Here is a 14249-nt window from a genome sequence, read left to right on the forward strand (position 1 = left end):
GTCTCCTCCTCACCCACTCCACATAAAAACACCCACTACCACAATGACAAGATAGTTTATGAATGCATAGTTGGTTCCACTGTTTGTTTTTCAGTGTTACTGGGCTACATTGGTTTACTGGCCATTCTCAGTTTTTTTATTGCATTTCTGGCAAGAAATCTTCCAGACAACTTCAATGAGGCCAAATTCATCACTTTCAGCATGTTGATCTTCTGTGCTGTGTGGGTGGCCTTTGTTCCTGCTTATTTCAGCTCACCCGGAAAACATGCAGATGCAGTGGAGGTGTTTGCTATCCTGGCTTCCAGTTTTGGCCTCTTGGTGGCGCTGTTTGGACCCAAATGTTACATAATCCTGCTGAGACCAGAGAGGAACACAAAGAAAGCCATAATGGGTCGAAGCTCCAAAGGTACTACTGAACTGTAAACAAAAGAAGATGAACAAAAAAAATCCAGTAATTCGTTTTCAAATCTTGATTAAAAGTTACTATTACAATGAAGAAGACAAATTGATTGAAGTAGAATTTTGTTTATTCTGCAGTGTAATAAGACATGACATGTTATCAGTGAACCTACATTAACAGTAACAAAGACACTATGACGTCTGGGTTGGGACCTTAACCCAGCACATCCTCTAATTGAGTGTATGAGTGACAAGTGAGTGCTGTTATGACACAAGAGATAAAAACAGTATCAAAGTTTTGTGAAAATCTGTGAAGTGTTTTTTTTAGACGCAGATGCTGTTTGATTGATGTACATTCTGCACATCTTCAATAAACACCAATTTTGCTGTCAATAAGAGATTCTGTGTCATCCCTTTTTTAATGTCTTTGGATGTTTGTTTATTGACAACATCTGGCAACCAATGTGGGGCCAAACGGTAAAAAGTTAAAAAATATTTTAATTTTATATCCACAAAAAAAATAAAAAATTATTGTCTCCTACCATTGTTTAGCAATCTGTTATATAAAAGGTAAATAAATAAAACTATCAAACTACCAAAGCTCTAATTTTTTAATCAAGCTCTCATCTTGTTTGAAAATCTTATATTTGAGGTTATTTTATAGCCATAAAGGAATACTTACAAAAAATACTTTAGTTAATATTCACCTTTTAAAGTTATTCTATCAGTGATTTAATTTGTATAATCATTGAAATGAAACATAATGAACACTTGAGAAATACTTACGAACTTCAATACTTTATTTTCCAAAAGAGGGAGGAACATAAAAGAGTGGAGTGAGTGAGTAGTGAGTAGAGTGGAGGCAGGAGTATGCAGGTAGATTACATTTTATGTAAAAGAGAAAATTTGAGGGAGATTGGAGACTGTACGGTTGTGGCATGGGAGAGTGTGGCCAGACAGCATCTGATGGTTGTGTGTAGAATGGCAGTTGTTTTGAAAAAGAGTAAAATCAGAGAAGACCTAATGGTAGAAACTGAGAAAAGAAGAATGTTGTGAGGAATTCAGAGGAGAGTTGTGAAACATTTTGGGTGGTAAGAAAGACCTTCCAGATGACTAGGCTATAACATCAACAGTAACTAGAGAGACAGGTAGGAAGGTACTTGATGTGTCATCTGGACAGAAAATAAATGAAAAGGAAAATTGGTGGAGGAATAGTGAAATGCAGGAAGGTATTCAAAGAAAGAGGTTAGCCACAAAAAAAAATTGATAGTGAAAGAGCTGAAGAGAGTAGACACGAATATGAGGAGATTTAACATAGAGCAAACGGAGGTATAGGTAACGCAGAAGGTGTATGATGATTTTTATGGGTGGCTGTACACTAAAAGACAAGAAGTACTTGTACCAAATGGAAAAACAGAGGCTGGAAAGGATATACAACAGGGTAGGCTTGTGAAAGGACAGGAATGGTAATGTTCTAAAAAATAATGAGACAATGACAGGAAGATGAAAAGAGTATTTTGAGGAGCTAGTGAATGAAGAGAATGAAAGGGAAAAAAAAGTAGAGGTCATAGAAACTGTGGACCAAGAAGTGGAAAAGATTTGTGAGTGTGATGTTCAGAAAACTCTGAAAAGAATGAAAGAGGGGAAGGCAATAGGACCTAATGACATACCAGTGGAAGTTTGGAAATGTGTAGGAGAAACATCAGTGAGGTTGTTAACTCGAATATTCAATGGCATACATGAGGGTGAAAAAAATCCTGAGGAATGGAGGAAAAATGTGCTAATGCCCATTTTTAAGAACAATGGTGATGTACAGAGTTGTAGCACGTACTGTGGAATTAAGTTGATGAGCTACACAATTACGATCTGGGAGATAGTTGTGGAAGATAGACTTAGATAAGAGTTGACTTTGAGCAGCAGTATGGTTTCATGCAAAGAAAGAGGAGCATCAATGCCTTCTTTGCTTTGAGAATGGTTATGGAGAATTACAGAGTTTCGGAATGAACTTCATTGTGTCTTTGTGGATTTAGAAGAAGCATATGACGGTACCTAGGGTGGAGGTGTGGTATTGCATGAGGAACACTGGAGTTGCAGAAAAATATGTTAGATTGGTATAGGATATACTGTATATGAGGACAGCAGGACAGCGGTGAGATGTGCTGTAGGAGTGATGGATAGCTTCAAGGTGGAGGTGGGAGTGCATCAAGAATTGACTCTGAGCTCCTTCTTGTTTGCATTGGTGATGGACAGACTAACAGATGAGGTCAGGCTGGAATCTCCATGGACTTTAATGTTTGCCATTGACATTGTGATCTGTGGAAAAAAGGAACAGGTGGAAGAGAATTGAGAGAGGTGTGGAGGTATACTCATGAAAGAAGAAGAATGAAAGTCAGTCGTAGTAAGACAGAGTGCATTTATGAGAGGAAGGCAGGTGGAACTGTGAAGCTACAAGAAGCAGAAGTCATATACATACATTATATATATATATATATATATAATGTATGTATATATATATATATATATATATATATATAATTGTAATATTAATAATTATAATAATATAATATAAATATATAGATTATATAATCCTGATCTCAATGTATCTGATACAAGCTCATCAGGATTACACAATGTAGTCCTGATACAATGCGTCAGGATTTAGTCAGGGAGAGGAAAAACTTTCTTAGTGTAAATGGCTTGGTGTGCTGGTTCTATCTAGTGGGCATTATTATTAATTATACTGATGTGTGTTAATGGCATAATCAGGACAATGTTTTACAAAGTTAATGCTGGGACCGTACTGCAGATCATGAAACTAATGGGGGATCTTGGAAAGATTGGTGAACATTAAAAATGAATGAATAAATTAAAAAAATTAAAAAGATTGCTAGCCTTGTCACCATAATATTTAAAAGTGGTAAAAACAATGTTCTTAAGGAGAAAAATGGTAAATTGTTGTCGCTGTGGCCTTGTTTAATTTCTTTCTTGATATTTTTTAATTATTCAAGAAGCAAAACTTAATACTGTTTGTGTCCACTGCTGTTATTTATTTGGTCTCAAACGCAGAAGTTTCAAAAGTTTAATTAGTCTTTTTAAATAGTTGATATGTGGCGTGAACAAGAAGATATTAAATGCCTAGTATTCCATGAATAAATGCATCTCGCCTACTGCCTTTCATGGCAAACACAGACAAAAATCATCTTATGTAGAAAGATGGAAATGTTGCAGCCATTTTGAACATAACATCATGCACAGCCACATGTGAAATTGTTACATATCTTGTGTGATCTTGTATATGTCAGAGCTTGGCATTTGTGTTGTGCATGACTGTCAGTTGTAACCAAACCACACCACAATTTGTGCGCAAGTTCTATAAATTTCACTCAGCTATACACATTTTTTTTACAGACTAAGGTTGGTTAGCGGTAGCAACCATCTTGAATAGCGATGATGGCAAATGCTAATCCATTGTAAAGATACAATGATTTATTTCCAAGAGTTTTCATTAAAATCTATTCAGTGTTTCATGAGATGTAGTTAACAGTGCAGAAAAACAAACACACACTCAAACAAGAGCAACAACAATATTGCTCCTCCCTCTTTAAATGACAGGTATTAGGTCTGTAAATAGGGATGAGGAAATTAAAAACATATTAACTGGGCTCATAAAACGAGTCAACCAGATGAACGTCATGGAGCCCATTCAACTCTCATGCTTCCTCCTGCTTTTGTGGTCGCACTCGATAGTTTTTTCTATTGCATCCTCCTCTCTGAACTCCACCTCGTGTCTGTTGCAAGGACAGTTTCATCTAAATGGGATGCATAAGCCTGGAGATGTGGTGCTGGGGGGGCTGTTTCAAGTTCATTTCTTCTCTGTTTTTCCAGACCTGTCTTTTAACTTTGAGCCTGAACAGATTACCTGTTATGGGTGAGTTAAATGGAGACTTTGGCTTTAAAATAATGATGTTGTATAATTTTGTGTAAAAACTTACTTTTTTCTTTGTCAGTTTTGATGTTCTAGGAATTAGACAGGCCCAGACCATGGCCTTTGCTATTGATGAGATCAACAGAAATCCCAAGCTGTTACCCAACATGACACTTGGGTTCAGCATGTATGACAACTGCCTCACTCTTGGAATTTCGTTTCGTGCAGCCCTGGCATTAATCAGTGGTCAAGAGGAGGAAATTATATTAGATGAGACCTGTGTAGGCATCGCTCCAGTTGTAGGGATCGTGGGGGATTCTTCCTCCACAGGCACTATAGCCATCTCCAACATCGCAGGTTTTTACAGATTGCCCACGGTACGTTTTTTATTCTACTCCTAAAGGTTTCTCTTGAATCATTTTGGCTTTATTTCCTCTCCATTTTCCACTAATATGAATCTTAAAAGCTAGTCATGTGTTATATATTTACTTACCTGTGTATTGAACAGGTGAGTTATTTTGCCACATGTTCCTGCCTGAGTGACCGGCAGAGGTTTCCATCCTTCTTTAGGACAATACCAAGTGATGCTTTCCAGGTAAAAACAGCAACAACATAAAGCTTGTGTTGAAAACGTTCACTGTACTTAACAGGAATTATTGGATTTGATAGAGTGAAAATGTTTGCTGCAGAAAATAAAATCAATCACAGCCGACTAAACATTGGAAGCAGTTCAATACATTTTTTTCACTAAAACATCCTTTGTCACTCCTCCCCCTCCTTTTTCATTCAGGTCCGAGCTGTGATTCAGATTCTAAAACACTTTGGCTGGACTTGGGCTGGTCTGTTGATCAGTGATGATGATTATGGGCTTCACGCTGCTCGATCCTTCCAGTCTGATCTCAGTTTGTCTGGTGAAGGGTGTCTGGCCTACTTAGAAGTTTTGCCCTGGGAAAAAGACTTAAGTGAACTGAAAAGGATTGTAGACACAATGAAGAAATCCACAGCTCGAGTGGTCATTGCATTTGCACACAAGAGTCTGATTATCAACCTCATGGAAGAGGTTTGTATTTAAATGCATTGTGTTTTTTAAACCACACAATTTCCAGTACTGTAAAACAATGTTGCTTTATCAAACAGATAAAAAAACATGCTGAAATAACAATGACTATATGAAAAATAGATATGTTTTGCTGTGTTAACGAGAGACTTTGAATGTGAAAATGAAGTAATTAGCTTTAAAATATATCAGTTTGTTTGGCTAATTATGGCTAAAAAAAATCTGGAAATTATTCAAAATATAAACAGGTGGTGAGACAGAATCTGACAGGCCTGCAGTGGTTGGCAAGTGAAGCATGGGCCACTGCTGATGTGCTTCAGACCCCCCACCTCATGCCGTACCTGGGTGGTACGCTGGGTATTGCTATTCGTCGAGGAGAGATACCAGGCCTCAAAAACTTCCTGTTACAAACACGTCCTGACTTACATCACAACAACAGTAATGAAAACAGCATGGTGAGATATGGCTGTAATACAATCTGATATTTGCACCACAGATAAATTGTGATTGTTTAAAACACAGAATGATATTTATTACAGGTGAACCAGTTTTGGGAATTCACATTTCAGTGCAGATTTGCACCACCTCCAACAGGTTGGGTGGAGAACGGGGGATCAATATGTACTGGAGAGGAGGATTTGGAGAGTGTGGAAACAGAGCTTTTGGATGTTTCTAACCTCAGGCCTGAGTACAATGTGTATAAGGCTGTGTATGCACTGGCATATGCCCTTGATGATATGCTGCAGTGTGAACCAGGCAGGGGGCCTTTCAGTGGGGGTCGCTGTGCTGATGTACAGACACTTGAGCCATGGCAGGTATAATGTACTTCACCTGTTTTTATCTCTGTGTACTGTGCTGTATACTTTCTTTGTCTGGCAAAAAAGCACAAGACTGATGTTTAGTTGGTTAGGCTTGAAACAAGTCAAAACATTATAATAATATGTAATTGTCTCTTTAGCAATTAGTTATACATTTGTGTTTTTTTAATAATTAGATCAACAGTTAGTTTAGTTGGTTTCTATAAAAAGTCTGATTACTGTATTAACTTTTTTTTCTGTTTCATCTTGTTGAATTTGGTCTTTTTCATATTTGAATTGCATTAGCTTGTGTTTTACCTGGAAAAGGTCAATTTCACCACATCATTTGGTGATCAGGTGTCATTTGATGCAAATGGTGATGCTTTACCAATTTATGATGTTATGAACTGGCTGTGGCTCCCTGATGGACGAACAAAAGTTCAGAATGTGGGAGATGTTAAAATGTCGGCCCTCAAAGGTGAAGAACTAATGCTTTATGAAGACAAAATCTTCTGGAACTTTGAATCCAAACAGGTTAAACTTTGATTTTATTAAAATAAAATAAAAAAGTATAAAATGAAATACTATGTGCTTTTTCTCTCCCACAGCCACCACAATCAATGTGCAGTGAAAACTGTCCTCCAGGATCTCGCATAATGAAAAAGAAGGGGGAACCTTTTTGTTGTTTTGACTGCATTCCTTGTTCTGAGGGAACAATCAGTAATAACACCAGTAGGTGCCCATATTTAAGGATTTTCTCTGGCAGTTTATTGATGTGTTCATATTTAACGTGTCCATCTGTTCCATTTTCCCCCAGATTCCTTGGAGTGCTTCAGTTGTCCAGAGGACCTCTGGTCCAGCCCCCAGCGTGACCACTGTGTTCCTAAGAAAACTGAGTTCCTGTCCTATCAGGAGCCTCTGGGTATCTGTTTGACAGTTGCTTCATTACTGGGCACTTTCATCTGTGCTGTTGTTCTGGTGATCTTCATCTATCACCGCAGTACACCTATAGTGAGGGCCAATAATTCAGAACTGAGCTTCCAGCTGCTGCTCTCACTGAAGTTATGTTTCCTGTGTTCCCTGCTGTTCATTGGACGACCCAGACTGTGGACATGTCAACTGAGACATGCAGTGTTTGGGATCAGTTTTGTGCTTTGTGTCTCATGCATCTTGGTTAAAACCATGGTGGTTCTGGCTGTGTTCAACACTTCCAAGCCAGGAGGTGGAGCAAGTCTGAAGTGGTTTGGTGTTTCACAGCAGAGGGGGACAGTTTTAGTTCTCACCTCTGTCCAGGCAGCGATCTGCACCACTTGGCTTGTCTCCTCCTCACCCACTCCACATAAAAACACCCACTACCACAATGACAAGATAGTTTATGAATGCATAGTTGGTTCCACTGTTGGATTTTCAGTGTTACTGGGCTATATCGGCTTATTGGCTGTCCTTAGCTTTGTTCTAGCATTTCTGGCTAGAAATCTTCCAGACAACTTCAATGAGGCCAAACTCATCACTTTCAGCATGTTGATCTTCTGTGCCGTGTGGGTGGCCTTTGTCCCTGCTTACATCAACTCACCAGGAAAACACGCAGATGCAGTGGAGGTGTTTGCTATCCTGGCTTCCAGTTTTGGCCTCTTGGCGGCGCTGTTTGGACCCAAGTGTTACATAATCTTGCTGAGACCAGAGAGAAATACAAAGAAAGCTATCATGGGTCGAAGCACCAAAGGTACAACTGAACTGTAAAGAAAAAAAATAAAGAAAAAATGAATGAAAACAACTATTACTTTGTTAAAAACCCATGAGTAAGTTATAAATACCAAAGTAGTTTTGATTTTATAGCCACACAAAAATGAAAAAAATATTGTCTCTTACCATTGTTTAGAATTCTTTTGTATAAAAGGCAAATAAATAAATAAAAAATAAGAAAGTGCTATTTTTTTTAACCATTTAGAGTAATAATCCAGCTCTCATCTTGTCTGAAGATCTTATGTTTGACGTTATATTTTAGCTAATAATGAATACTCACCCTAATGCTTTTGATAAGAATTACCTTTTTTATTTCTTCAGTCTGTGATCCAGTTTGTATAATGATTGAAATTAAACATACCTTGTGTCAAATTGTGTCCAATAAGCTGTAATTCTTGTTGTATTTCATATGAAACTATTTCAACTCGTGATACAGAGAAAACGTTACCCACTGAGCCTATGTCATTAGTAAATTTGTGACTCTAAAGTTCAGATGATGAAATTAGCTTTTTCGCATCTCAAGCCTGATAAAATAAATCCCATTTAATCCTTCATTCATTCATTTTTGATACCCTCTTTGAATATTGTTAAATCCTGGGTGTCATAAGAGTCCAGATAAAATGATTTTTTTTTTCAAAATGTGTGAAGAAACAATCATTTTGTAATAAATTAGCCCAACTTACTATAGCTGTAATGGTTTAAGGTACCGGTTGTGCGCACAGAGTCAGCAAAGATGAGTTTGTCCTATTTTGTCCCATGGTCTTTGAATGATCTGCAGCTTAAGTTGAGGTTGGAGTCTTTTATTCCTTTAACTGGTTTAAAACAAAAATTGTCTTAGGTTTTAGTCACATCTTGCACCTGTAATTTTTTTTTTTTTTTTTTGGCGCCTGTAATGTTCGTCTGAAATTGTGATTTTTTTTTACTTGCATTGTATTTTATGTGTTATTAACAGATGTTTTGTTGCAAAAAATTTAATACTACTGTTAGGATAATTTAATGTTATCCTTTCTGCTGCTTAAATAAATATGCCACACAGGAGAGGTAGATAATTTTCTTAATCCCAGGTTTAATTTTGCAAGATGAAGCAGAGTTGAAATACAAACAGGCAAGGTGTTAACATGACGCGTCGTCTCCAAGTCTGCTCACCAAGTACCAAAAAGAGTGCCTTTTATAATGGCTATCAGACAAAGGCAAGGTCAGACGACTTTTGCAGCGTCCTTGCTTATTTGGGTGAAATGCTCCATGTTTATGCAGCACTCTGATCCAGACAAAAACAACTCTTTAACACACACACATGGTAATATAAGTTATATAGCATCTGACTTTAGTAGGTGAAAAACATCTGTGACCTTTCACATCTCCATCAACTACCGTTACTGTTTTTAAGACTGTGTTGCTGTATTTGCATATTGCCCAGGACATCCTTGTAAAAGAGATTAATAATCTCAATGGATCTCTTCCTGGTAAAATAAAGGCTGAATAATAAAAATACTATAGCTTTAACAAAGTAAAATTGGTCATCTCTAACAATTGTCAAGGAGATGCACGTACGTATTCAGCATATCTGCATCTATTTGGCTTTTAGTTGTTCTCTTTTCCTTCAGTTACCCAAAGTGCTGCAGTTTTGTTTCCCACACCCAGGGCTTAACTTGAGCCAGATCCTGCCAGAACAGGGCTGCAAACCACTATATAGCCCACTGGTCACTGGTATTGATAACAGCTACAGATTTTCTGGTCCCTTTGCCTGCTGCAGAGGCTTCTGGTCCCCTCAATGCTGCAGAGCTTCTGGTCCCCATGCCTGTTGCAGATCTTCTGGTCCCTACGTCTGCTGCAGACCTTTTGATCCCCACTGTTGCAGACCTTCTGATCCCCACATCTGATACAGACCTTCTGGTCCCTACGTCTGCTCCAGGCCCTCTGTTTTCATCACATGTGTCGGGTCTGCTGGTCCCATCTACAGCTGTAGACCCAGCTCCCGCCTCACTGTCTGCACACCCCTCTGACTCATTTGCCTTTGTGCTTTAACTCGTTCATTGATTTGTGGTTGATCATGGAACTGACAGGGAATGTGGACCTGGATTATTCCAGCCCCAGTGGTCAGCAGTCAATAAGAGTGCTGCTCTCCGGCTCAGGATGGGTGGGAAATGTTGTTCGGAGGTCTGGTGTCTTCCCTGGAGCTCATCTGAACTTTATCATCTGGATTCCTCTGGATTATTTGGACTCGCTCTGGACTATTGTATGATTCTTTGCTGGTACTCTGAAGATCCGGCTCTCTTCAGAAAGTTTGGAAGCTTATAGAGCGCCTTTCTATCTTTTCAAGACACTCCAAGTGCTTTACACTACAATCTGTGTCCTCATTTACCCATTCATACAGCACTCTACTAGATCTCTATAAAGCTAATTGAACAAATCATTCTAAAGAAACTAATCAGTGCTTTATGACATTCATACACCGATGGGACACACTGACGGGTTCAGTGTCTTGCCCAGGGACATTTCGGCATATGACTGCTGGTGGATATGAACCTCCAACTCTTGCATTGAAGGATGACTGCTCTAACCACTCAGCCACAGCTGCTATACTTCCAGCCTCAGCGGTCCCCTGAGTGCTGCTCAGTGGCGCAAGAAGTCTCTCGAACACAGAGGTGCTGTTCTGAGTATTGGTGTCTTCATCGGAGCTTCAGCCGAGCTTTTCTGCATCTTTATCTATATTCCTCAAATTTTTATTTTTTTGCTTTCTAAGAGTCAGTGGAAATGCTGGGGCTGCAGTAAGGTCTTATTCTTCCACCTCTTCTCCCACCTGCTGCTGTCCAGCTTTGCAGCAGCAGCTGCAATAACATTTCCACCCCTCTCTGTGCCAACATCGTTTGCAGCTGGACCACTGTGCCGATCCACCTGGGCTACACGAACCAGGTCAAAGCCGGGCTCAAGGTGAACCAATCCTACTGGTTAGTGAGGGTCCAATGGCCTGCAGTTCTTTACTCCATGTGCCCCCTGATGTGCATGATTCTGAAGCAGAACGTCCATTCTGAACATTCTGGATGGTGAAACCATGTTGATGCATCTGAACTGCCAACTTCACTGCTACTGGGTAATAACCACATCTTTATAAACACATCTCATCATAACATGTTTATGAGGACCAAGAACTACAATATAAACCCAACAACTATAGTACTGTTGTTGGATAATTTAATTATCCTATCATCAACTCATTTATCAAATAAGCCAGGATGCAAAAAGATCTTTACAACCCAGATTTAAATGTCCTTGCAAGTGGAGTAACAATTGATAACAGGAATACAAGATGTTACCCGATGCCCTGATCACAAGGTCTGCTCATGTACAGCATAAAGGAGCATCAGCTTATACATGAAAAGGCTAGGTCAAGGCAACTCTGCTTTCCAGCTTAGGGGCCTTGAAGTTTATCGGGTGCGCAGGCTCCGTGCTCCTGCAGGTTCTACTTTGTTCAGACAAAACAACTCTAACTCACACACATGGTTATTAATTTGACATTAGTAAATGAAAAACATCCATGACCTTTACATCCCCCATCAACTGTCACAAAGAACTCTTGAAAATGTTTAATTGTAATGTTTTTATTTGTTGTCTGGCATTCAACCCAATTCTGGTCCACTCACCTCATGTAATACTCTTACAAATTTTAAAACATTTCAGATTTACACATTGTACATATTAATGCTCGTAGCTCCCTTCCAAAAATAGATATGCTTAGGATTTGGGCTTCTTCTACTGGCGTTGATATTATTGTTTTTTCTTAGTCTTGGTTGACTAAATCTATTCTGGACAAAGATATATCAATTAATGTCTTTAATATTTATCATTCAGATCGTCCCAGAAAAGGAGGAGGTGTAGCAATAATATATGTCAGATCTAGCCTGGTAACACAACTGGTATTTACAAAATCAGCAACTAAGCAATTTAAAGTCTTGGCACTAAACACTGAACTGTCTGGTGGTCAATCGTTATTTGTTGTTGGCTGCTATAGACCTACCGCCGCATCTGAAAGCCTGTTGTCTTTAATGCAGCTTTTATCTAATTTACATCCCAATTAAATTGTTCTGGCAGGTGATTTTAATTTAGATTGACTTTCTCCTGTGTCTGAGGAACACTGGGACATTGTGTTTAGAAAATAAACGTCTCAGTTTCTCTGATACTCCCTCAACATATGGAATGACCACTGGTCTGGGTCTGGGTTCCTCCTTTTCACCTGTTGGCTGACTGGAGTCCTGTTTGGGTTTCTTCTCTGCTTTTAGGAAGGCCCAGTTAGGATATCCACATTGCTCTAGAGCCTGTCTTGTGTGGGATTTCTCCTTCTGCCTGGCTCCTGAGTTAGTGGGGACGCTGTCTGCTCTGTGGTACAGAGTCCTGATGACTCCTAACTACCATTATTGAAGGGAGGAGATCCCACTAGAGTGTAACAATTATCAACGAATCTCCAGACTCTATATTTTAGCTAAGCTTTTAGAAAAACTGATAAATACTCAAGTCAGTAAGTATTTGGACTCTTAATATTTTGTCATCCCTCCAATCTGGTTTCAGAAAACAACATAGCACAGTGACTGCTTTGCTAAAGGTCATGACATCTTATGCCACAAGCTCTCAGATATTGGTTTCTCAGATTCCACTTTTGGTTGGTTCTCAAACTATCTCTCAGGTCAGAGACAATGTGTTCAACATAATGGTACTTTATCTAGCTACTTAACGGTCACTAATGGTGTGCCACAAAGCTCAGTTTTAGGTCTCACTCTTTTTACAATTTATATAAATAGTATTGTTCAAAACATTCTTGACACATCGTTGTATCTCTATGCCGATGACACTGTTATTGCTGAGCTAACACAGTTGCTAAGGTTTTCCAGCTTCTACAGTCTGGATTTGATATCATTCAGACAGACTTACTCCATATCAAACTGGTGCTAAATGCTGACAAAACCAAAGGGATGCTGTTTTCCAACAGAAAGTCGGTGACAGCAACCTTCCCCTATCTTATCTTATCTTATCTTATCAGGTCTCTCTTGTAAATGAGTCCTCGAGGCTCAATGGGATTTACCTGTCTAAATAAAGGTTGATTGATTATCCATGCGGGCAGCACGGTGGCGCAACTGGTAGAGCTGCTGCCTCTCAGTGAGCAGGTCCTTGGTTCAAACCCCGGTCCAGGGGCCTCTCTGGGTGGAGTTTGCATGTTCTCTCCATGCATGCGTGGGTTTTCTCCGGGTACTTCGGTTTCCTCCCACAGACCAAAAACATGCATGTTAGACTGATTGGTAACTCTAAATTGTCCCTAGGTGTGAGTGAGAGCGTGAAAGGTTGTTTGTCTCGTTTGCTTCTATGTGGCGCTGTGATGGACTTGCGACCCGTCCAGGGTGTACCCCGCCCCTCGCACAGTGATTGCTGGACATGGGCACCAGCGACCCCCGTGACCCAAAATGGAATAAGCGGGTAAAGATAATGGATGGATGGATGGATGATTATCCATGCATGGTGTTCCTACTGAATTTGTAGATTCTTACAAATACTTAAGAATTTTGGATAATGCACATCTCTCTTTTAAACCACATATTGAAAACTTGATAAAGAAACTGAAATTAAAACTGATGTTCTTTTTCAGAAATAGATCTTGTTTCGTTCTGAATGCCAAAAAACACCTTGTAACAGCAACTTTCCTATACTGACCATTGACTATGGTGACATTATTTACATGAATGCCCCTGCCAGCTCCTTGCAGATGTTGGATGCTGTCTACCATGGCACGCTAAGATTCATAACTGGTTGTAACTACCATACCCATGACTGCACTTTGTACTCATTGGTCAGTTGGTCATCATTATCTACACGTAGGCTATCACACTGGTACATCTCCATCTATAAATCACTCCTTAGTCTGCTACCTTCTTATATCTTCTCCCACTTGTCATGTTGTCAGTGCAGTTACAACGTGCGCTCTCAGACCATCATTGCTTGCAGCATTTCCTCAGTGCAGACTGAACTTGGCAAAAAGGCCTTTTCCTACTCTGCTCCTGCAACATGGAACACCTTTCAACAAGAACTGATGCTGTCCACCTTAACTTCTTTAAGGGATTTTAAACGTTTGATAGTGTCAATAGAACAATCTAAGCAAATATGTTCTTGTTTTTAGTATTTTACATTGTTTTATGGCACCCTGATTTACTATTTTATTAAACCACTGTTATTTTAACTGCGTTTTTACTGTAGTTTATTGTTATTGTTTATTGTTATTGTTGTCCATACTTTGTATGTTCTGTCTGGAACTGGTCCCTCTTGTAAATGAGTGCTTGTGGCTCAA

The 14249-nt window shown here is 39.2% G+C and overlaps 1 protein-coding gene across 1 annotated transcript in view; it reads left to right on the plus strand.

Annotated features, from left to right (window-relative positions):
• LOC119410923 (extracellular calcium-sensing receptor-like) overlaps positions 1-10969 on the plus strand; it is a 20423-nt gene extending 9454 nt beyond the window's left edge. Inside the window, exons 6-15 of the mRNA XM_037677844.1 lie at positions 95-419; positions 4407-4701; positions 4833-4919; positions 5630-5836; positions 5921-6196; positions 6485-6712; positions 6787-6910; positions 6996-7901; positions 9675-9906; positions 10795-10969. Of these exons, the coding sequence (XP_037533772.1) occupies positions 95-419; positions 4407-4701; positions 4833-4919; positions 5630-5836; positions 5921-6196; positions 6485-6712; positions 6787-6910; positions 6996-7901; positions 9675-9906; positions 10795-10969 (2855 nt within the window). The remainder of the gene's footprint in view (positions 1-94; positions 420-4406; positions 4702-4832; positions 4920-5629; positions 5837-5920; positions 6197-6484; positions 6713-6786; positions 6911-6995; positions 7902-9674; positions 9907-10794) is intronic.
• Positions 10970-14249: the final 3280 nt, after the last annotated feature.

The sequence above is a fragment of the Nematolebias whitei genome, chromosome 6 (assembly GCF_014905685.2).
Source record: "Nematolebias whitei isolate Nwh7 chromosome 6, NemWhi1, whole genome shotgun sequence".
NCBI classification, from domain to species: Eukaryota; Metazoa; Chordata; class Actinopteri; order Cyprinodontiformes; family Rivulidae; genus Nematolebias; species Nematolebias whitei.